Source organism: Lonchura striata, chromosome 6 (assembly GCF_046129695.1).
Source record: "Lonchura striata isolate bLonStr1 chromosome 6, bLonStr1.mat, whole genome shotgun sequence".
NCBI lineage: Eukaryota > Metazoa > Chordata > Aves > Passeriformes > Estrildidae > Lonchura > Lonchura striata.
Genome location: NC_134608.1, coordinates 31,363,029 through 31,388,879, shown reverse-complemented (window position 1 = coordinate 31,388,879; position 25,851 = coordinate 31,363,029). Strand labels below are relative to the sequence as shown.

The 25,851-nt window shown below is 35.4% G+C and overlaps 1 protein-coding gene across 3 annotated transcripts in view; it reads right to left on the bottom strand.

Annotated features, from left to right (window-relative positions):
* The window catches only part of RYR3 (ryanodine receptor 3), a 194,165-nt gene extending 186,631 nt beyond the window's left edge, over positions 1-7,534 (bottom strand). For all 3 annotated transcript variants that reach the window (XM_077784077.1, XM_077784078.1, XM_077784079.1), the window contains exon 1: positions 7,262-7,534. In XM_077784077.1, the coding sequence (XP_077640203.1) occupies positions 7,262-7,312 (51 nt within the window). In that variant the 5' untranslated portion in view covers positions 7,313-7,534. The remainder of the gene's footprint in view (positions 1-7,261) is intronic.
* Positions 7,535-25,851: the final 18,317 nt, after the last annotated feature.

Here is a 25,851-nt window from a genome sequence, read left to right as displayed (position 1 = left end):
CTGTGCTTATTATATGTCTGCAGTGTTACTATGTGTCATTTGGGGAAAAGTGCAATTTGTATATGAAGTCAAAAGACACAGAACTTTTAGCTAGTGTCCTCTTATTAAATTCAATGCCTTCAAAATAACTGCATGACATTTTTATTTTTCATCTCCTCCATGCCTGCAATTCAGTTTTAATTTTTGGAATGTGTAGCTAATGCACCTGGCAGCATTTGACTGTGTGGTCACAGCACTGCCATGGGAACTGAGAAGAGGCAATATTCACTGCTGGATTTCAATATGAATCATACCCACTTAGTACAGCATGGGACTAGAGATCAGAAAACCTACTTGCTGCATTCTATAAAAATGCATCACTAACAAATTCACTATTTATTACTGAAGATATTAATTCCCATTTAGACACCAAAAAGCAGACCATGAGCAGAAAACAAATCCCTACAACAATGAACAGCATGGCTAGGAGGAAATAGGGAAATATATGCTTGGGTATTAATTTAGGATTATTGCATGGTCACAAATCCTACCAAAAGGCTTTTCAGTCACTAACATTCTAAGGCAAGATTGAAGAGTTTTGCTTGACAGTTACAAATTTGATGTTATTTCCACAGAACTGCATCAACATCAAATACCCCTAGAAATATAACTGGGGATAAAAAAAGAAGGAAAGGAAATTAACATGGAGTTAGATCTATCCTAGAAGTCAAATCAATCATGAATACATTCAATCTCACAAGTATTTTCTAACAATACACTGAATTTGTAACATTGTAGTATAAGCACTGATTTTTTTTTTTTTTTTAAATAGCATTTTTAAAATTTATGCTGTAGAAAAGCATGATGATGAGTTCATGTAGTAAAATGTTGCTTTGATTTTAACTGATGTAAACTGGTCTAATATGAAGCAACTTGTTAAAGTCCAACTTGTTATATATAATTATTTGTATCCTACTGATATGATTACAATATATCCATACATATCTCACACATACATATACTATGATTGTACATTGTTTTACAGTGTATCTCTGAATTTTACTGATCTACATCCTTGTAGAAAAAAATAGGATTATTGCCTATTCTATAGATCCATGCTAAATAAAATATAAGAAATGTCTCAATGAAACCAACCAAACAATCTCAACATCAATGTCAGGACCTTTTGGAAGTGAATTTCTACCTCAGCTACCTTCAATTTGATAGAAAGAAATCTGCCTTCACCTCTGATTAATCATGATGCAACTATTCATTGTTCACTGTTTTATCTGAAAAAAACTCAACTTGCTTTTTCCTCTTTCTGCTTTGCTTTACCTGATCTATTCTTCCAATACACCATCACCCAGAAAATGCATTTTTCCCACATTATTTATTACAGTTGGGTTTTTATAAATTTCAAACAACTTTCATTAAATTAAAACAGAACAAATTACTGGAGCATTTCCCTTTCCTTCTAAACATGGTGCAAAGAGCTTTTTCATGCCAGGGGCCTAAAATACACATTTGCATTTATTTCATTCCAAAAAAGAAATTATTAAAAAATAATTGAAAAGCTGGTATAGATATCAAGCAACTATTCCAATATCTTTGGAGGTTAAAACACACACTACAGTCAAGCAGTGACTGTTGTCTTTATACTGTAGTAGACCATTTGCTTAAAATTCTGGCCTGAAAAGAGGTTGCAATTAATTCCACAAGATTTATTCTTTATTTCATAAAAAATAAACACAGCATATCACAGCACATGATGCATTGGAAATTTTGTCATATTCTAAATCTGTCCTTAATATAATCCTGCTTTCAGCAGGGAAATTGTCCTAAGCCAAGAATGACCATGAGTAGTTTTGTCTATAGTGAGAAATAAGGCAAAAATAGTCATAAAGTTGAGAACACATGCAGGAAGTAAAAGTGACAGCTGAGTGAGTGAAAATAAACTGAGCAACATTATTTACAAAGAAGGACACTACAAGTTCTTAGAAACACAACTCAAGATAAACTTACAACATTAAGTATGATTTCCATGGTAGAAAATAAAGGAAAATAAGAGTGATCATGAATAGTTGTACTGGTGATAGCCGGAAGTTTTAGAAGCAAAAAACAAGTATATTTGAAAGACTCTTTTTGAAGAGAGGAGAGAACATGGTGTAGTTTTGGTTTTGTTTGTTGCATAATTTTTGTTGTACTATTTAAAAGCTCTAGAAGTATGGACTGCTCCACAAATGTACAACTCCAGCAATAGGATCAGAAGGGGGAGATTTAATGCACAGAGATAAATAGATGAACAGATACAGAAATATTTAACTCAAAAATAACTGAACTCCTAATACACACGAGGTCTCAGAAACAACTCAAGTTTTTGATAACATTATTCTTTATTTTTACTCCTTTTTTGAAAGGAATTGACTGACTAATGAATTGCTGTGTCATGAATTGCAGCACATTTCAGTGACAATAGACAAAATGTTCTAATTAATTAGAAAACAATATAGTGCAATACACACAGCTGTTCAAAAAGCACACAGAATTTGTTCCAGCTCCCTTAAAAAAGGCATCAGGAGAATTACACTGATTTTGTCTCAAGGCCTTTCCTATCCTTTCTGTACTTTTCTATAAATTCATGCACAACTCACTGTGATCACTTTCCACATTTTCCCAATTTGTGATCACTTTCCACATTTTCCCAATTTGTAATTAAGAACTGCTAAAGACCTCTCCCTAGAAATATCTTCCATTAATGTTTGGTATTTCAACATTTGTCCAGTATATTTGTTTACAAGTATTGGTCTGGTAGGTATTTTATAGGGCATATCTGTACTTTACTGAATCAAACCACAGAGATCTGTGCTATAGAAAATCAGCATGCAGTTAGTAATATAACTATTAGATACAAAGTTGGACTATTAAGGAAAAGTTCTTTTCATATCTCCACTTCATATGTTCTTTGTTATGAGATACACCACTAGGAAAATAGATTTGATGAATCAACATATATTAGAAGTATCTATAAGAACTGGTTTTATGCCACACTGATCCCTGATAAACTGAAATGGTTTAGTACCATTCTTAGAATAGTTTTTAAGAAGCATCATTATATAATCACTTTTTATATTTATGTTTGGCAACAGTGTAAATGATTAGGGGGAAAAAAGAAAATCTAATTCACACTATATCTGACAGTTCATATTGTAAACCAGATTACTTTCCATCTCATTTGTAACATCTGAACAGTAGAAGACCCCATTTTCAAGAAGTATAGATACGAATGTGTATCCACAAATAAATTTGTATCTGAGCTGCTCAATCCTCTTGATTCTGAGCAGCAACTCAATACACAAATGATCCTAAAAATATCTGCAAACTCATTGTGTAAATTTACATACATGGACTAGATCTTGAAAAAAAAAAATCAAATATTATTTTCTGGGTCTTTGTAACAGTATTTTGCTATTTAGCATAATAGATAATTACAGTCAGTCTATGGAAGAAAACAGCTTCCTATTCCTGTCTGTAAATTTTTAGATAGTGATTGGAGAGGTTTATGAGAACACTTAAAAGTTAAGTCTTTGAGAGAAGCTGTTAAAAGAGCAAAAGTTAAAGAAGGACCAATTGGTAAGTCCTTTGTGAACAAAAAGGGAGGACTAATAACCAGCTGGGGAAAGGAACACACACACACACACACACACACACAGACACAGGCACAAAGGCATATATACACTTACGCCCAGACAGTATTTTGATTCACAGAAAATGAGGCAGAATTTTGTTGACTAATGAACCATCTCAAAAAAAAAAAAAAAAAAAAAAAAAAAGCAACCCCAAAAATACCCCAATAAACAACAAAATATATCTCTATTAAAATAAGGAGAAACTCTTTCCATTAATAGCATGGATCTCAGGAAAATAGCAAAGAAATATACCTTTTAACTAGTGTTGTTACCACTATAATTTGGACCCTAAGATGGCTAACAACTTTGATATGCTTAATTACATTTAAAGTGCTTTGGTGGGACTTCTCCTCCATCCTCAACCATGTTTTCAATTACTGTTAGCAATTACTATTTAGGTATTTCTAATGGAAGAAGGCAAAAGCTCTTTTCTCCAAGACAGAGACCACCTCATATTTGAGTAATTCAGCAGCAGTGGGAACTTGTGAATAATTTCTGGAGAGGAGAGGATTTTTCAATTCATCATAAGAGTAAATTCCCAGTAGCTAGGAAAGGCTCAAATGAGAATGGCTTACACTCACTCATTCACATTAAGGGCAACAAGGTTCTTTCTCTATCTCTCGGTATGTTATCTCAAAACAGTACAGGTAACCATATGTATTCTCACCTAATGCTGCATAATATCAGCTACATTGATTTCTCATGTATTCACACCATAGGAAGGGGTAAAAAATAATATGGGAAAATCATCTAATCAAAATGGAAACTAAACTACAGCAGTATTGCATGTTACACACATGCAACAAGTACTTTGCTTCTCCCTTCCATACATGGCACACCGAATATCCAGAGCCAAAACCAGAAGGAAGCCACCAACTAGAAAAACAGATTAACAATTCCAAGCATTATTACAAGAAAGAAAACACCAAAAATTTCATAACAAAGACACAACAAGAGGGTATCAGTGTAAGAAAAAAAAAAAAAAAAGTGTGTTTATATATTTATTTATGTTCATACTGAACTTACAAGTCAGGGAAAATTGCAGGACAGAAATTACACTATATATATACATATAACACCTTCCTTGAAATGCTGTCATTGCATGTAAAGGCTTTACACAAGCATTGGGACATAGTTAAAATGAGTACTAAAGACATACTGCTACTAGAACAATGATAGTGTTGTTATCCTCTCTGGAATTTGTTCTTTATCTGTTTCTCACTCCCATTGCTGCCAAACTAATTAAATATAAGGTATATTTTGGAACAAAAAGTGACAGCAAAAAGCTTTCCATCAAATTTTATAAGTGTTCCCACAAGTTGCTGCTCCATAGAAACAAATACAAATTTCATTGTCACACGTTGACAAAGATCTTGATCTTTTTTATGAGGAGAGAACATAAAAGTGGTGCACAAAACTAAACAACAACTTAGATCTGGAAGACAAAAAAGTCATAACCAACAAAAAAATTGAGGACAGAAGGACATTTGTCTTTAAGATAGCAAAAAATAATTTAAGCAGATTTTTAAGAGTTGATTCTCTTGCTCTTAAAAAAAAAAAAAAAAAAAAGCTGTATTATATCTTTAAATCAAAAGTCATCTAATCTTATTTTATACCTAAACAAGAAAGAGTTATCCCCAAGACTCTAAAATATCCTAGATAACTTCTCTATAAAGACTCAAAAATAAAAATATGGATATCAACATTTTCAAAGGAAGATTAATTTATCTGCATTAACCTTGGAAACATTCAGTAGCAATCCAAATACCCAGAAAATATTTTGACTCAGAGAAGATCCTAATTGATTAACAATTTCACAGCAAGAATTCGTAAGGACTACCTACTATATGTTTGTAAGCACACTCTTTATGCAGAAATAAAAGCTGTAAGAAATCAGTGCTGAAGGTGTATCTCACTGTAGCACTCGGTATCTAATAAATGTTTCCTTTCTCAGTATACTACAAAACAATTCTTCCCTTGCCCACGAAGGTGAAGGAAAATTTATAATGGAAAGGAGATAGCAGTAACTGATACGATTGCTTAGAGCAAGAAGTAGCTAGAACTTCCAAGAGAGAAATCTAGTCCATTCTCTCCCCTGTAGGTTTCCTTGCACTACATGGAAAGAACACTTCTGCATAGGCTCCCTTTTGCTATTTCCATTTTTGGCCCACACCTCTATTTAGCACTTCATTTTAACCATTGGAAAGAAGTGCAAGAGAGTTACTCTTGCATAAGAATGTATCACAGCAGCAGAAAGTGTCATCTCATGTAGCACACAGAGGCCACCTATGAAAGGGCAAAGCTTCTCACTCCATCACTGAGGATGGCTGTTCAGTCAAGGCAACATCCTAGAAAGTGAAAGGATGAAGGGCACATTTAAAGCTCCGGTCTCAGACTAAAGGTTGGAGTAGTCTGCTAAAATGTGTACCTTTAAAAAGTTAGTGTAGGGGAGGAATATTGGAAAAGATTTCTCATTGTCATTATCCATCCCTCCCCATTAAATTCTCTGAGGCTTAAAAGTGCAAATGACACTTCATCACACCTAAACAACTTAAAGCAGCAGCCATCTCCTCATCCCAGCCTTTATTTCCCATAAATAATTTACACCAGCCCCTCACAAATCAATCTTGCAATTTTTTACTTTGGGAACTTAGCATGTTTTATTTTAGTGACTTATCTTTTCAAAGCTGAATCAGCTCTAGAGGAGCCTGTTTCTGTAATGTTATTTGTGATAAATGCAAAGTAAAGATAGCATGGAAAGGGAAGAGAATATACACATTTAATAGCAGTTTTTCCATGCTAGTTGCACAATAACACACTCTTAGTCATGCAGGGTAAAAATCAGGAGACACAAGGTGAGACATGGAAAAGGATGTTATGTTCTTCCCAAAAATTAATGCATGTACACTACTTGTTTAAAAGTCCAAATTAGTTGTCATACTAGATTTGTGTAAAGCTTTAGGAAAGAATGGTGTGAGGGCACTTTATAGAAAATTACACCATGTGGAGGGTATTTCACTAATTAACACCCCTTCCCAAAGAAATGCTTATGTCCTTTAAAGATAAGCTTCTTTTAAGTAGAGAAAAGACCCCAAACATTTGCAGAGCCCTGACTTCAACATCTGTTGGTATTCCCTACACACAAGTGTGCTTCTGTGTGCATGTTTATCAGAAGAGGTCATCAGGGGCTTGCTTGGTTTATTCATCATTTTAAGGCACTCCTATTTGCAAAGCTTCTGTTAATGTCAGTGAAATCTTACCCAGACAGAAGTTTCAGAGGTCACATATTTGGCATGCTACATTTAGAAACCCAAGTACAAAGTTGACGGGGACACTTCAAACACAGGGGATTACAGCGGAAATAGGTCTCCTTATACCAAACTGGCTATTGAGCAGATTCAGGGAAGAACACACCAATGCTGCATGATGCTATTAAAGCTCTTATTCTTGCTTTATTTTATCCACTGACTAAATCAACTCTGCCATTTGGCAAAGCCCAGCACAGAAATAACACTTTATTTTTAATACAACAAAAAAGAAATAGACACGAGACACAAAATCATGTAGTACATGACCTATAAAAAGCAGATACTTACAGTTCGTAGGAACTGTATTTCATCTTCCCCTCCTTCACCCCCTTCAGCCATGGCTCTTGAGGAGTCAGCTCTGCTGAGGCTGATCGCCTCCACCGTCGGCTCACTGCGCTCTGTACTGCTCCTCTCCTATCAGTATTAGCATATAGCTAATCCACAGCCATATAGGGAGCTCAGCTAACTCCACTGCACTGCAGACTGTCAGTCAACCCCCTCACTGCCAGAGCCAACTGCGCTGCTGATTTTCCAGCTCCTAGCAAGCAATCCTCTCCCTTTTCTCCCTACCCTGGAGGCAAAACCCCCTACGGTTAAGGTATTGCGGGAAGCATTATATGCATCACTAGGTGTTGATTTTTTTTACCCTCCAGATACTGTCTGGGCAGAATAACAAAAATGGTGAAGTGTTAACAAAAGCAGAGCTTGAGCTTCCATTTTCACAGATAAGGATAGCAAATTTTGCACTGAAATGTATCAAATTCAGCAATTCTGAACCTACTGATTATGCAGCAGAAGGATGTAATCCTGATGATCGCAGGACAAGCACAGTTTGACAGCAGGTATTTTCAGCTTGCTTACAACAATTTCCATTTCTTGCTTCTCTGCATAAGCAGCTGTAAATCTGATTTCCAAGATGACTTTATGATCTGAACCAACTATGTGTAGTTATTTGTGCTATCTCTATACATGGTATTTGTACCTCTATCCTAGGGGCTTCAAGGGATTTATCTGTATCTTTTTAGAGCTACACCTGAATATTTTTCGAAGACGGTAAATATTTACTTCAGAATCCATAAAACACAGTTTTGTTACAATAAAACTTAAAATAACTTTAAATTCTAGTTCAGTAATGAAAAATTTTGTAATTAATAAAAATTGCTATTTATTACTTCAATATGAGCAGATAAGGAAGGAAAAAAAAAAGATCAACACTAGAACAAAATTTAATTAAGTGAAGGGAGGAATAAAAAGGACACAAGGAAGGAGAAGAAAGCACTGAGGAGGCTCTAGCCAGCCAATTCACTGTGTGATCTTGAATCTTGTGAGAAGACTACAACCACAGCCTACCTCTGAGAAGAATTACCCAAACTTTGTGCAGTCCCTATTTATCTTGATGCATTCTCTCACAGAATACCATAGGCATACAGTCTTTTTCTCAGTAAGAACATATTTATGGTTTACAAAGGAAAACCTAGGTTCAAAAAGGGAACAATATCTTTCCTGGGGTCACAAGGATGAGTGTAGCATACTGAAAACTGAAACTACATATTCTATGCCCACAAGCTAATAATTTATGAACAACTGTCCTCTGGACATGGAATCCAATGCACACTGCCCTTCTGCTCCCCAAATTAATAGTATACTGATTTTGCACTAATTAAAATAAGCATAGTCACAAGCCAGAAAATTAGATGCTCAAGATTTTCTCTTCTTGATGGGCAGAACACTTTGAAAAATGTTTTATTTCACTCTGTCTTATTACCCTGAGAAAATACATCCAAAAAATAATGCCAATCACATTACTCAGCAACAAGCAATTTCAGGTCAAAAGTGACTCAGAAGTCTTTAGTTGGTATAGTCATACTGGCTCTCCCTGCCACTTCCTTTTCCCCACCCTGCAGTTTTTCTTCGTTGCTGTGAGGAAGAAAAAGAGCTTTGTGCAAGGCAAAGGCAATGTGGCAGAAAAATATTTCTCTGAAGTGCCAGAAAACTGATATGGCTGGCATTTGAACATCCATTTTCGTGTCTGGGGCTTTTTTGTGGTGTTTATTTTAACTCCAGCCATCTTTGGATCAGCACTTTATCTCATTCCTCATCAAGAAAAAGAACATACCATAACAGATCTTCCTTATGGAATACTGTTATTCCAGGGAAAAAAGAAATCTGAGAAGTAGGGAAAATTTGCCCAAAAACAAAGCATGCCACTCAGTGATTTTACTAAAAAGAGTAGACAGTGAGGCCTGCTATGACACATGCTTATCCATACATTTATATTCTTTTCTAATTTACATTCTAGCAGAAAGTTTCCTTGACCAGAGTAGGTGAAGCCAAGGGTGTTTGAACTAGATTATTTTTTAAGGACCCTTCCAAGACAAACCATTCTATGTTTCTATTATATGCACAATGGATTTGATGCAGGTATTTCATGACAAAACCTACACATGTAAGGACACCTTTTCTGTAACATCTTAAATGAAACAGTCTTTCAAGCATACTACTTTACTTTGAAAGATTATAAGCAAGAAATAACTAAAAATAAGCACGACTGCTAAATTTTCTTCACAAACAGAAATCAATGTCATTTAGTATATGTGCTGGCCAAATTTTATTTCAGATATGCAAGAAGATTTCCAGATAGTAAGTTCTGAACATGCAAAGCTGAGATTAATCCACATGAATCAAATGAAAAGGGGAAAAATATATAACTTTTCAACTCCTTTCCTCATATGTTGGAGTATTCCATTAAAACACTTCCTATGAAATGAAGAAAATTTAGAGTAAAATGTTAATATACATAGCTATGGATATCCATGTCTGCAACTCCTAATAAGGCAGATGGAAAGGGTGCCATTTTTTTTTCCTTTAAGTGGACATCAACATGCTAGGATATTTCCTTTAATTTCTTTAAACAACAGACAAAGCATATGAAAAAAGGAATATTGGGAATACCTTAAGCATTATAACAGAGACTAGGTAAAATTCTGATTCATGTCAAACCAGTAGGTTTGGGTTTTTTTATGTAAGTTCCTCTATGGTTTGAAACTCATTTTACAAAACATCCCCTGATTGTTTTGGGAAGCAATATCCTGCCATTTAAACAATATCATAAACAACATAAACAATATTTTTGTTAGATTTCATCTTTTTAAAATCATCAACTGTAATGCAAAACCATTGCACAGCACTTCTGCTCCCTAGATTTTTTTTTTCTGCTGTATGTTTAAGGAGAAAATTATTCACCTACTACAGTATAATGAGATCCACATCTTTTCAAGACATATTTTCTGTCTAGGACTTCCCCATTGCTCTAAGACTGAGATTTGACTGTAATGATCACATATTGCATACAGGGTGTATATATATGTGTGTATATCTATGTGTAGATGTATATACACACACACACACACACACCCATTCACAGTCACTCTGCTTTATATGACTGTAAAGTGCAGCATTTTGCTGTGAAAGCTACACAGGTCCAATAATCTGAATTGTGACCACTTGTGTGTTTCATGATACTCTACTCATCCCTATCAATCCCCAATCTTTAATTTAGCACTTTTGCTCCTAAACACACTCTGGACAGAGTTCATGGTACTTTTAAACTATCAGAAGACTTGTCCACAAGCCAAATTTAAGGAAAACTTCCTTTCAGTTTTCATTACAACCATGTAGCCTGCTTATCCTACAGCATAAGCTCTCCCCTCACACTGAAGGATTCAGGCTGACTGACTCTTCACTTGTCCTTGATTGTAGAATAGAATTTTTATAGTAGCAGTAGCCTGACAATACAATAGTAAGATGGATATTACAAAACAAAATAAAAAAATCTTTACTGTGTAAAAAATGAATATCTGAATAATCTGTAAACAACTTCTGTTGTGGGCATTTTACCTTTGTGAAGATTGACTTAACATGCCCAATCAAAAATGAATCAAATACCAAGTAGAAGATATTTGCAAAACCTGCAATGGTAACACATGCACGCTGACACTTTGAAAAGTACAGGTAATACCAGTTACCAAAGAATCAGTTGGGTGAGGAATCAAAACTATATTTTTCCACTGATAATTACAGGCCTTAGTGGTAAAAGTTAGGTGCTACTTAAAAACTGTTATGTCTCTGCATTCTTCATGTGCCTCTTAAGTACAAAAAAAAAAAAAAAAGCATGCTCAAATACAGGTTTTAAAATGCTATTAAAAGTAAAAAATTGTTTTATTTACAAAAAGTCACAAGAATATTCAAATTCATTATGTTGACTATCTTCAGCAGTCAGCTCCTTGTTCAGTTCACAAATGTTAGGAACATAAACAGGTGAACATTTCATTCACCAAAGAGAAAACTACTTCTGTGAATAATGAAAAAGTTTTAGTTTTGCTTCTGGTGTTTTTTGTGTTGTCATTTTGTCTTGTTACTTGGAGTTTTCTGTGGTTTTTAGGTTTTTTGGTTTTTGGGGGTTCTTTTGTTGGTTTTTTTGTTTGGGTTTTTTTGTTTGTTTGGTTGGTTTTTTTGGCAGGGGGAGCTTCTTTTTCATTTAACCTAGACGAACTGCATTTAATTTTCATGTGGAAAATGTAAGATCTTGGTTAAAGATTTCCTCAACTTTTCAAAAAAAAAAAAAAAAATTGATGCCATTCCTATATGAAACTGTCAAGTGCAATATGTAATGTTTTAGAATTCATAACATAGTATCAATATTGCTTGTAAGGCCTAATTCAGTGGCTTTTTAAGCTAATTCAGCGTAAAGAACAGTATCTCAAAAGAGATACTCAAAAACTCATTCCCCAATGATCAAACTTTTATGTTAGATTGCCATCTGGTGGTAAAGTTTAAAAAAGATTCTGTGACTGGTAAACATAATATTATTTTAGCCTAAGATATTGGGTGTCTTTCCAATTTTACTATATATTATGTGATACATTGGTCCACAGTGGACCAATCTCCCTGCTGAAGCAAGGTCATCCCAGAGCAAATGGCACAGGATTGGGTCCCGGCAGTTCTTGAATATCTCCAGCGAGGGAGACTCCACCACCTCTCTGGGAAACCTGTTCCAGTGCTTGATCACCTGCACAGTAAAGTTCTTCCTCGGGTTCAGGTAGAACTTTCTGTGACTCAATTTTTTCCCATTGCCTCTTGTCCTATTGCTTGACACTACCAAGAAGAGCCTGGATCCATCCTCTGACAGCCTCCCTTCAGATACTGATAGACATTGATGAGGTCCCCTCTGTCATCTCTTCCTGAGGCTCAACAGGCCCAGCTCCCTCAGCCTTTCCTTGTAAGAGGGATCCTTCAGTCCCCTCATCATCTTCAGAGTCCTTCACTGGACCTGCTCCAGGAACTCCCTGTCTCTCTTGTCCTGAGGAGCCCAGAACTGGACACAGCACTGCAGGTGAGGCTCACCAGGGCTGAGCAGAGGGGCAGGATCCCCTCCCCTGCCCTGCTGGCCGTGCTCTTCCCAATGCAGCTCAGGATCCCAAGGGCCCTCCTGGCACAAGGACACACTGCTGGCTCAGGGACAGTTTGGTGTCCACCAGCACCTCCAGGCCCTTCTCCACAGAGCTGCTTCCCAGCAGCTCAGCCCTCAGTCTGGGCTGGGCCATGGGGTTATTCCTGCCCAGGTGCAGGACCCTGCACCTGCCTTTGCTGAATCTCAGGCAGTTCTTCTCTGCCCATCTCTGCAGCCTGCTGAGATCCTTCTGAAGGGCTGCACAGCCTCTGGGGTATCAGTCACTGCTCCCAGCTTTGTGTCATCAGTGACCCTGCTGAGGAGGGATTTGACCTTTGTCCAAGAAATCAATGAATTAAGGTAAGGAATTAAGGACACAATGGTGAACCTTGAGGATCAGCTCTAGTGACAAGCTCACAAAAAGACCCTGTGGCACTCACTGATCACAACCCTCTGGGATCTGCTGTTTGTCCAGTTCTCAATCCACCTCACTGTCCACTTATCCAGTCCACTCTTCCAGAGTTTACCATGAGAGCAATGTCAAAAGCCTTGCTGACGTTGAGGTAGACAACATCCACTCCTCTTCCCTCATCCATTCAGACAGTTGTTTCATCATAGAAGGCAGTCAGGCTGGTCAAGCAGAACTTTTAGTGAATCCATGCTGAATACTTCTTATCACCTATTTGTCATCTTTATGGATAAAGACAGCCTGTAGAATCATGTGCTCCATCTTCCAGGTACTGATGTGAGGCTGACTGTCCAACAATTCCCTGGGTTCTCTTTCTTGCCTTTCTGAAGACTGGGATGAAATTTGCTTTCTTACAATCCTTAGGAACCTCTGCTTATCAACACAATCTTTCAAAGACGATCATAAGCAGCCTAGGTATTTCGTCTGCCAGCTCTCTCAGCACTTGTGGATACATCCCATCAGGACCTGTGGATCTCAATTTTGTCTAGGTGTTCTCAATCTTTCTTGGCCAAAGTAGTCTTCCTTCCAGCATTCCTTTACTCTGATCTCCTGGGTGAGAGATTCTTGAGAGTTGGTCTTGTTGGTAAAGACCAATACAAAGAAGGCATTCAGTAACTCTGCCTGCTCTGTGTTCAATTACCAGCATTCTCCACGTTATCCTTAATTTTCCTTTTGCTACTGATATGTTTCTTCTTGTCCTTGACATCCTTGACCAGATTTCATTCCAGATAGGCCTTTGTCTTTCTTTTGTAGTTTTTGCTTACTCTGACAACCTATCTGGATTCATTCCAACTGCTTCCCTCTCATGTATTTCTTGATTACACTTGAGAAATGTCCAGACTACATTCCTTATTTATCCACACAGGTCTTTTGCCCCCTTTGCCCAATTTCTTGCCCATTGAGATGCATAATTCTTGAGCCTGGAAGAAGCAATCCTCAAATATCAACCAGTTTTCTTGGACCTGTCTTCCCTGCAGAGCCTGTAGTCACAGGATTCTCCCAGCAAGATCCCTGAAGAGGCACTAAAATCAGCTCTCCTAAAATCTGTAGTTGCAACCTTACTTGCTGCCCAGTCTCATGGCCACTTCAGCCAAGACTGTTCTCCACCTTCCCATCTCCAAAGAGGCCCTCTCTAGTTGTTAGCAAAAGGTCAAGCAGCACACCCTCCCCTTCCTGTGACCAGAAGTTGTCACCAGTGCTTTTCATTAACCTCCTGGACCGTGCTTCACTGTGTCGCTTCTCCAGGAGATATAAGAGTAGTCAAAAGTAACTTTGACTACACTCCATATTAAACTCCATTCTGAATATTACTACACAATTAAAATTTCTCTATATATCATGCTGATACTACAGTCTTACAGGTTATAGAGGTCCATAAACTTACTCTAGTTTATTACATATGTGGTAGTTAGACTGTGTACCACATAAACAAGTCATAATTTCTAGGGATAGCAAGGACACAACCATACCTATTCAAACCATAATGATCATCATCTTATCAGTTTGAGTTAGACCTAATTTAAATTGAGCAGCCATATTCATTCAAAATTTATATAAACACTTACATTAGACTTGAAAATATAATTAGAAAGTTATATAAGGACTGCAAAGTCAAAGTGGCATTTCAGCCTCTTTCTAACATTGTCCATTTGTGAATACTTAAAAAAAAAAAAAAAAAAAAGTTAGAGAAAAGAGCAAATCTGCTGTAATAGTCTCACAAAATCTTCCACTTTCTGTAAAACTACAAATATGGGATTTTAAATTCCTCAAGTATTTGAACACCTGAATGTAGTAACTACAAATCAATTGTAGAAAATAACATTAAAAAAAAAATTGGTATAACTAATAAGATAAATATGTAGAAAAAGTAAAAACTGAACAGAATTTGGATTTCATTTAATACGAATTCCAACTTCTAATTTTAAGACACTAATTTTTTTTACTACTTCTCCCCACTTCTCAATGACTAAAATTCAAGAAGCCTAAAATTTTCTCCCATAAAATGGCTTGTGCTGTACTGAGTGATCCTTGGTGTAGTACAAACTTATTGATATGTATTGCTATGTACTTTAGAAAAAGCAGCCATTCTCACTTCTTTTATGCATATTCCTATTTATTCACATCTTTGTTTACTTTCAAGTTTTGTTGTCATTTTTATACAGCTTTAAATAGGCAATTTAATATCCAAATATAAGTCTTTTGTCATAACTTGCTAATCAAACACTCTTTCTCAAGTGGAGCATAGGCACTGTGAATGTATTAATCTTACTTGTGTTGTAGCAAACGAAAATGTGCTGGAGATGCTTTAATTAACTTTTGTAACAAGGTTCTGAAAATGTTAGCTATGATCTCTTGGGAAAATGTAGAAACCAATTATGGGACTAGCTCTTCCAAATATTCCCAAGATAAAGGAGTCTAAATCTGAAAAAAATCAATAAAAATACAATTTAAAAAAAGTCTGCTTTCATCATCTACTTTGGAATAATTTGGTTTCAAGAGCTCTTCTTGAAATGCGTATTTGCATTCATCTACTGGATATGAGTAAATGAATGTATTTACTTTAATCAATTACAAAGATAGATTGCTATCTAGATACAGAAGTCGTAGAAGCCTGAGCTTAAGTAAGACTAGGCATTAGCCCAGATAGAGACAATGGTGATCACTCAGACTATTAGATGGTCTAACTAGCTTTAACAAAGAAAATGGTTCAAAAATTGCATTAAGTGGTTTAATAAAGAAGTAAAATTTAAAAATAGGGGAAGGACATATTGTTCAATGCTGTTTCAATTAGTGCCTATTCTACCAAGTCAAGTAAATTGCTTAGGTTCAGCGTACCTCTATCTGCCCACAGGATGCTTTGTTAAGCCCCCTCTCACCTTCAGCGGATGCTGCGCTGCGCTACGATCCATCCTTACTGGCTTTGCAGTGGTCACACAGAGGGGACCCTGGCAGTCCTGTTAACTGAAAAGCCACGAGACTTGGGACATCCTATGTCCCCCTTCCTCCCAGGAAAGCGGAACCGTCTCTGGTCCCAGCCCCAGCACGCAGCAGTCCGCTCTGCCCCACGCACCCAGCAGTAGGGTCCGGGCTGGGAGCGGGGGATGCGGGCCCGCAGCCCTGCTCCTGCCCCAGCAGCGGGAGCGCTCGGCTTCTGTCGGCGCACGTAAATGCACCTGCCCCCTGAGGCAGCAGAGGAAGCAGATCTGGAGTAGCTGATGCTCTGCTGCCTCACTTTTCTCAAATTTACTAGAGTTCCCTGAGCCCTGCATAGACAGGGATGAAATGAACAAAACACTGCAGGCTGAAATGAGAAATTTATGGGAAATAATATTTAGCCTTCAAAATGCCACAAAGTTTTACACAGACTCCAATGAATCAGCCCTGCAGCCACAGAAAGGTTATGGCTTTTGCAGAATAAATAAAGGCAGCTGCTGCAATTTGTAAGAGCTGTAAGAGACTGCAAGGGTAAAGCCGACCACATACTAGGGATGCAGGACTTGCCTTTATCACCCCTCAGCAATTAATTGTATGTCTTTTCTTTTAGCACACTGGCTATAACAATGGAAAGTTATTACACGTGAAGGAGATCTGTCCAAACAGCTTTTAAAAATGCGACAAAAGTTCAATCAAAATTTAGGATCATCTTCTCACCCCTCAACTCAAATTGTCATGAGCAAGCCTTACTACATTTTCATGTAGTATTAGTGTAACTGAGTGACTTGACTTGGATTGAAGAGTTAATTTTTTAGCTTTGTGTTTACCTTTATAGCTCCTCAGTATTTTAACTAGCATGTACTGAAGTGTCATGTAGTTCTGAAAACCATTATGGAGTTAACTTTGTGGTTTTCATTCATTATATGTGACTCATTATGCTGTATAATGTGGGCAGAATGTTATAATAAATATCTTTTTTAGCCTAGAGAGTGGTTCCAGCAAGTACTTCTAATAAAAATACAAAAAAACACCCAAAAAACCTCAAGTATAAACTAAATATGGCTTCACAAAGGAAGGGAGTTAAAATGAAGTTCAAGAAACCTTTGATTAATGTTGTTAATGCCTTTTTTTTTTTTAAAAAAAAAAAGCCCTATTGTGTCCAACTGTCCTAGCAAATTCTTAAAAAATAAAATTAATTATTTTGTGTGGACATTTAAAGTATGGTCAGTGTTTAAAAACTTGCTGTGAAAGAACAATATGAATTGAGAAAGGAGAATCAACAGATTTTTTCATGAGCAAACAATAACAGTAACAATAAATAAGGGTAGCATCTTTGCATAGATATTACACAGTAATTGTTCTTGAGTTAATGAAAGTCATGGCTAAATACTATAAACTGGCATGTGGATTTACTTCAATTTGCAGTCAAAGAAAGCACCACACAGGTCTTAGAGTTTTTCATTTTTCCTTTTTCAAAAACTTATGTTCAAAAGAGTTGTATTCACAAAAATATGGACACTATTTAACTGCTTCTTGACCTGAATACACATATATCTTTACATTTACAAACATGTAGGAATTTTTGGCACATTCTTATAGTTAAATATGTGAGATCATGTATACCTGACCCTGTGAATTTGGACATTAAGATCTCTATGACATTTTGTCTAATATGTAGTATTTGCTGGGTTTTTTGATTATCCTCATGCTAAATTTACACCTATTTCAGTCTTAGCATGATCACGTTTCTTTAGTCAAGAGACAAAGATTAATTTTTCTTTCATTTCTCAATTTCTAGATCAGCATCACTGTTTCTAGATTTATGTTTTATGAGAATTTCAAATTTATTTTTATAGAATATTAACATTTTTGGCCCCTTTTACAGCAGACATATCCTTACTCCCAATCTAAAATAATTTCAAAAAATCTGCTGTGGAGCCATCAAATTACTTTTTTAGACTACAATATTTTAAAAATATTATCAGTTACTTTAACATTCTTAGGTGACATCCAAGGTTTTTCCAAAAAATACTTGAACAAGTGTTATTTTAAAATACTTATATTTCAATTACCATTTTGTCCTTTAGAACTATGTTAAAAATACAAGTACATCTCTGTTATTAGGATTTGTATCTCAGTGGCCAGTTGCACTGAAACTTTCATAGCTTAGAGACATGCTGAGTAATTTTTTCAAAAGACAAATATTATTGTTTTAACATAACTTCATCTTACAATTACCTACTAAGAAATTCCGTTTTACACTAACAAATTGGGAAACTGTAGATAGTTGTGAGTCATATCTGACTCTATATATGGTTGTATTTCTAGTCTTCTGTTTTTGTTTCTCTTGTAATCTTTACCCACCTTAATGTCTTGAAGTTGTCAATTTTGACCCCAGAATGCTGATTTGTAGCAGTAATAGACAGAACATTATTTAAGCAGAATTACTTCTCTTTAGCTTCCAGACAATGCAGAAGATAAAGGCCTGTTGTTATTCTGTTCAGAGATAACACCACCTGCCTAGTATTGCTTTTGTCACATGTCTAAGTTCTTCCAAGGTCATGAATCATTAGAATATTTAAAAGAATAAGATACTTAATTTCTATCAACAGTAGAAAATTATTAACAAGCCTTTCTGATAAATCATGAAGGAATTCAGTAACATTTACGTCTCTCTAGTTCTAGTTGTGTCACATACCCGGTCCAATAGATGACTTGAGTAAGAGACACTGGTGGAAATCCATCTTTCTAACAGGTTTATGGGCTGAGTAGCACGCCATCTGCACTTCTTTCCTCCTAGGGCTATGGTTGATCTTATGCAGTTACTCCTAATCCATAAAATCCTAAATGACTAAATCCTGGGTATTTGTGGTCGCCTCTTGTTTGGTGCTACTAGAATTACATCCATCATATTTTATATATTAGAAGGCTGTTGGAAGGTTCTTTCACTTTCCATACTTTACCTATGTAAATTTTTAATTATCGAACAAGTATATAAAAGATCTAAAAACCTGATTGGAATATTCTGCTGCTTTAAAAATTATTAAAGGAATTGCTGATTAAGTTACACTTCTAATTTGAAATTAACAAAATAAAAAAATTACATGTGATTTGAATGAGCATATACAAATCTTAAATTAATAAAGGTTTAAATACTATTACAGCCATTTAAATAACATTTTTCGATATTTTACATTATATTAATTTGTTCTAATTTACATTTCTTCCATAAATAATTTGATGTCTTTAACTTGGATTGTCATAAAATACACATTTAATTTGGGTTTTTGCCCTGAGAACCTTGTTTTCTGGACATATTTCTCTTTCTTAATACATGTAAGTATTATCAAAACTGCATTTAAATTATCTGGACAATGTTTTTCTGGGCAAACTGTCAAATTAAAAACATTATTTTCCCTTTACCACCACTCCCAGAAATCTGTACGTACATTATAGATCTTTCAGCAGTACTCTTTTAAAGGTTTTGGTAAAGCATCAAGCAGGCTGGAAGTGGTTTCTAAGGGGAAAACAAGAAAAATGTACATTTATTTAACATTTATAATAAATTTGGAAAATGAGTTTAAATTTTATATTAATGTTAATGAACATACTGAATTAGGATGAATATGAAATTAAAAGGCTGTCAGAAATAAGGTCAGTATAACATCTGATGTGGAAAATTGTAAATACATACTTTGTGTTTGAAAATTTATGAGGTTAAAATCTAACAGTATTTTGTAGTTCAATGAAACTACAAAATAACTTGATCTGAAGCTTCATAACCATGAACAACACCATCTCATGAAGCAGCTATAAAGTTCATCTTTCTTTTTTCTTTCCTCAATATACATACCATTGCTTAGCATTATATCCACAACCTTATGTCAATTCAACCTTCAAATGTCCTTCCTTAAGCCCCAGTTCAGATTCACATATTCAACCACATCTCTTGCTCCAAATTTTTTTGTCATGAATATTTGTAATTTTTATATACATCTCTTTGAAGCAGGTGTATTGTTGTTTGAGTACTCTATTAAAGGTCCTCACACAATATCTGAAGGTAATACAACTCCTTGTTGACAAGTAGTTCTGTGACGATTAAAACTTTCAGTTTGAATTCCTTTACTTCTTACAATGTCTTAGCTGTTCTTCTGACCAAATATATCCCACAAGCTTGAATTACCTTAATTTCTCCTGAAACTGTGTGGGGAAACCATATTTTGCCATTCTTTAGTTTCACAAAGTTGCTATCTCTATTTCAGCGTACTATAGGCACAGAGTTTGTGGTCATGGGAGTGGTGCAGTGGCCGAGCCCCATCCCCAGCGGGCACAGCTGTGAGCAGCAGGTGAGCAGAACTGGCAGCAATGAGCCATGGAGGGCCCGGGCACTGCCCAACCTACACAGGGGCAGTGCAAGGACATGAGGGGATAAAAGCCTGGCCTAAAGAACAAGAAGGACAGACACCTGAAGCCTTCTGAAGTGACGCGATGTTACTCTCTATGGGCAGCCACCTGAAGCCTTCTGATGAGGTATGGTGTTACTCTGGATTGAACCTTTCTGAAACTGTGTGATGATACTCTGTAGTGTGGCTGTCTCAAGTGTGATATATGCTGTGACAAGTGTATGTTTAAGTTTTCTTATCTATTCTGTTGTCATTATTTGTATTGGTTCTTCCACTGAAAGGGTTTTTCAACAGTAACTAGAGTAACTGAGCCCTGCAAATCTAAATTATGTTGTGCTCCTTCTCCTGACACTGTCTTTAAACAACTAGCCAGCATTTTTTGAAGGTAATTTGTCTGCTCCAAGCAGTAGCTCGCTTTCTGGGTGGTTGGTTTACTGCGATGATCAGAGTCTGCAAGATGTAATTAATTTAAAAATACATCATAGCCCAATTGGTAACCACTTTCTTTGGCTGATGCCTAAGTATCTTTCAGGGGATCCTAACTCTCCCTCAAACATGAAAGCAGTTAAGGACATTTCAGTAATCTTTCCTACCTGCTCCTCTGATATGTGCCATTCTCAGAGTGTGGTGTAATGCCCTTATTTATCTGGCCAGTCAATTTCCATGCAGAACTTCCTTGTGGAAGAACTCTTTTTCTCAAATACTGTGGTATTTACACCTGTATCATGTACTTACAGAAATAACCACTCTTAGTATCCTGCTTCTTCTATGAGTATTTGAATATTTTTGTCCCAAGGAAAGCTTTTAGACTTTTCTAATGTTTCAAATTGCAGCTATGCAATTAATATATGAAAAAGAGAAGAAAAATACATTCAGAATTTCAATATCTTATTGTAGCCTTCTAAAAGCTTCTTGCACATTTAGGCAGCAGGTGGGCATATTTCATTTTTTTTTTTTTTTTTTTGTTAATCTAGGAAGGTTACACATAGCTGAACCTTGCATTTCCTGTTAAATAGACTTTAGTGAAAACAAGTTACTATGTGGCAGTTTTTAAAATCAGAAGATGTGTTTTGTATCTTTGTAACTACTTTAGGACCTGTCTTCATGTGATTTTATGATGTTTACAGTTTTTATATGTTTGTGCTTCATGCTGGAAAGTGATTTTGGATTAAAAAATGTTAGATTGCAATTATTATATATCCTGGTTTTAAATCCTATGTCCAGGGGCCAAGTTGGCTATTAGGATCATTAAGTTGAATATCTTTGCCCAAAATTTTGCCATAATAATATTTTTACATTATTAAGCTACTGTTGAGTAGATATATCTAATGGCCAGTCCTTCACTGTCACCTGTTTTTGAAAACATAAATATTGCACCATGAATTTTGAGTAAATAACTGGATTGTACCAGTAGAATAGGTTATTTTTTTCCCTTTCAGCATGTGCCTTTTATCAATATTATCACTGTGATCTTTTCAAATCCTTAACAAAGAGCAGCTATCAGGAATGTTTCTGAATGAGACAGTTTACCCATGACAACTAATTTCAAGAAATTGCAGTTTGTTCTTTCATTTTACTTACTCATAAATTATGTATACTTTTACCATCCATTTACAGACTTAGCTTACCTCAAAGCTCAGTGATTAAATCCTGTTGCAGAGGCTGAATTCTATGTTGTCTTTCCCCAGTCATCAAAGTAAGCCTTAGTTTGCTTTTTTCTGCCATGAAAATATTATGTAAATAAATCTTTCACCTTTATAACATTCTTTTAATCTGTTGGTCACTGAGCCTATTTCAATATACATCAGTATCTTATTTTATATTGTATGTTGAAGTATATAGGTGCAATATTGCTTAAAAGACTGTATTTTAAATGTAAAAAATGCAGAAGCTTCTTTTCTAAGTAAGAATTTTACTCAAATCGCTGGAACTATACATTTTCATACCTCCTACATCCGAAGATTAATATTACTTAAGAAAGAGACAAAATTTCTTTAAGTGTATAGCTGGGGGAATGGGGAATTCCATGGCATTCAAGGCCATGGATATATTATGCAAAAGCTAAACTAAAAATTTTAACAGAGTCAGACTGATGACTGTCAGCTGATGATCCTATTTAACATTGTAATCACTGCATTCAAATCTGTTAGCATTGCAAAGCTTCCAACTGCTTAGAATATGAAGGTAAATTAAGCAGCATTTGAAACTCACTGCTACATGAGTCCTCTTCCTGGAATAATTGGGAGTAAAAATTGTGTTGCTCTCTGCTGCCTTAGACTTGGCATGCTCTGCTTTTTTGTAGACAGAGTGCATGCCAAATCTGAGCATCATCAGACAGTTACAAAAAGTTCAAATTAGAGACACAATTTCAAGAAATGCCGTAATTAAATGTCTGAAGCATTAGAACTTTGGGGTGTATTTTGGTGAGATTGCATAATGATGGTTGTAAATAAAATATTTCTTAGTAACTTTCATCCAAAAGCCCTACTTCTGTTCTAAGTAGATATTCTTATGAGAAATATCAAACTCACATGATCAATTTATGAAGTGGCTCATGTGATTAAACCATGCAAGGCTATCTGTTTTTCTCCTTCCAAATCTATGTTGTGCTTGCAGAGCAGATGAGTGTGTGATTCCTTTTTTTTTTTTTTTTTCAGAATAAATTTAGGAAAAAAACCCACAGACCTAAATAGAAAATTGTTTGAAATAAAGATTTTTTTTTCATAAAGACTATATCTAACGTTAGTAGCTAATTGTGATCTGACAGTATTACATCATGGTCTACTCCTGTCACTGTTTGGAATAACAGATATAACAGATATTTTTCTGCATTATATAGGAAGAAGTAATAGTCCATCTTTGCAAAATATGCAGACAAATGGGTTTTTCCATCTCAATTCCTTATTTGTTGTGACTGTAGACATTTTGTTAGAATGTCCTTTGACTCATCAAAGTGTGAAACTGAGATTCTCACAAGGTAATACCTTAATTAAATTTTGCAAAACACCTTCACATTTCCAAAAACAGCTGAAGTAAGTTCAGAGAGGCTGCAAGAGCCATTGTATGGTTCTAAACTTAATTAGCAAATATTTTCAGATGATGCTGAGCATTCATGTTTTAGAGAAGGTGTGACTTTTTTTACATTGATTGCTTTTCTTCTCCACCTTTTCCTTCAGACTACTAGACCTGAGGAATTTTAATTTTGCATCTATTTAATTCTACTGTTGCTTGACTACATCTAGTTGAAATGTATTTAAGACCTCTGATATAGATAGAAAAGCATTGGTTGTTTTCCTATGTTTCTATTTATTGTGCAAAACTGCCAGATGTTTTATATTAAAAACATTGGATCATTGGGTGTTGCTGTGATTTTTTTTTTAAGTCTGAATTTAAGATATGCTGTATCTGTCAAGTAAGCTTTTATTATTATTTTGGCTTCTCTGTTTCTCTCCAGAGTTTTTAAATATTAAGCTGTAGTATATATATCATGTATAAAATAGTGAATATTGGGGGCAGAATTACTGCTGATAATTGCTGTTATCAGCATATTGATTAATGTGCTGAGACTGACCTGGAGACCAACAGGGTCTCCACTTCTGCGCTGCACAGTTTTCCATGAATCCTGTATTATGAATGTAACCTTTCAGCATACTGAAACTGGGATCTTAGCTTTTAACATCTCTGCACAAGCTGAATCCATTCTGATTAAGGAAATGTACTTGTATTGTTAAGTTTGATTCTAGATTCACTAGTGACTGTAAAATAGATTAATAGATGTACCAGAGAGAGAAGCGATAATGATTTTCTGCTGTCCCAAGATTCTTTTATTCTTAAGACCATTTCTGAGGGCAGTTTGTCTCCACAATCTTCCAATCAGTACAACTGATACATATATCTGGTCATTATACACTACCTTCTTTTTCTTTTTTTTTTTTTTTTGGACACAGAATTTTGCTACTGACCTAAATAAATGGCTGTACCTACAGCTGTTAATCTTTCCCAAAAGGTATTTAATACCACACATACATACACACACATTTTTTTTCATAATCTTAGTGTTTAGGTTGCATGAGGAGAAGTTGTGCCAATTTTGTTGATTTTTAGAAGGATTTGATGGTGTAATAACTTAATGTAAATCTGTCAGTATGTAGTATATGCCAAACAGTCAATGCCTCCTTTTTCAAATAACAGACAAGTAGCTGGTGTTTATAATCTTTAGAGAATGTTTGATATTTCCATGCATTTTTTTCATGCATTTTTTTACAGAGTACAAAATGCAAATGAAGGGAGCTTTCTCTTGGTATAATTTAATTTTGAAATTGTAATTGTCATCAGTTCCCTTAATTTTCTTCTTACATGTAAGACTTGCAGAGAATACCTCAATTTCAATGTACTGATGAAGCTGATCCTACCACTTCACCTTTTGCAGTGTTTTAGCTACTTAAATACATACTCATTTCCAGAGAGATCTTCCACATTGCTTTCTGAAACATTTTTTGCTTTCTGTAACAATCCTGATTATAGTTCTTTCTCCATTATAATAAGTCATTTTTCACCCTGGTCTCAGAATTTTGCATACACATACTTGTATTTGTTTTAAGATTGGCTTCCTCCCTGTCCAAAATCAGGTCATTTAATAACAAGAGTTGGCAGCACTTCAAAGTCATACATCCAGGATTTTAAAAATGACAAAGATTGTCTACTGCTGTCTTTTGAAGTTCAATTTTATTAATCAGAGAAAAAGCCATTTTGGCCAAAGTTACTTAATTTGGGTGATTTGGTATAATTTGAAATAGCCAAATCTGTATTTCTCATTAGTATAAAGTCTTTTATATTGATGTATGTAATGGATTACTAATGTAAACTATAATATTTCTCTATGAGACAGTTTTAGGCCAAGAATTTATGAATAAACCAAATTAACACAATGAAGTATACGCTGTGGAGACAAAAAAACAATGCTCAAAACCCCTCCATCCAATCAATTTTAAACATGCATTTCAGTATATTTGCATTTATGTTGTTCATATAAACAGTTATTGTTTTTTTTTCCTATATGAAGATACAAATTAATCAAGGTCCTACAATTCCAGTTATCTTTATTTTAATAATTTTTAAGAAAGATGGTTTCTTACACTTAACTAGATGGGGGTTTTCTTTTTTTTTCCTTGTCAGACAATAATACTAGAATTGTAATTGGTCCTGTTAAGGATTCTGTAAAATTTAATTTTGTTCTCATTATTGTTGAGCAGAGTATCTTCTGAGTTTTAAATATGAGAATAAAACTGGCAGCTGGGACAGAGGGAATCAGAATCTGAAGGAGTAGTTAATACATGGCATTCCTTGAATGACGACTCCTGCTGCTGTTCCAAGGCATAGGATGTTTTGGTTGAAAGAGTATGGGATGATGACACTTGGGAGATTTGAGAGGGTGCAGGAAGAGGAAGTGGATGCTTAAGAGTTCTGTGTGTATTTGCTATGATTAAATACATTCAATTCATGTTCTTAAGCAAGTCAAATAGATTTAAATCTTTTTTGTGCAAAATTGGCCATGTAAATTTAAGTAGACAAAGAACTGTTGCATTATGGAGCTGCATTTATTGGGAATTCAAAGCATTAATTT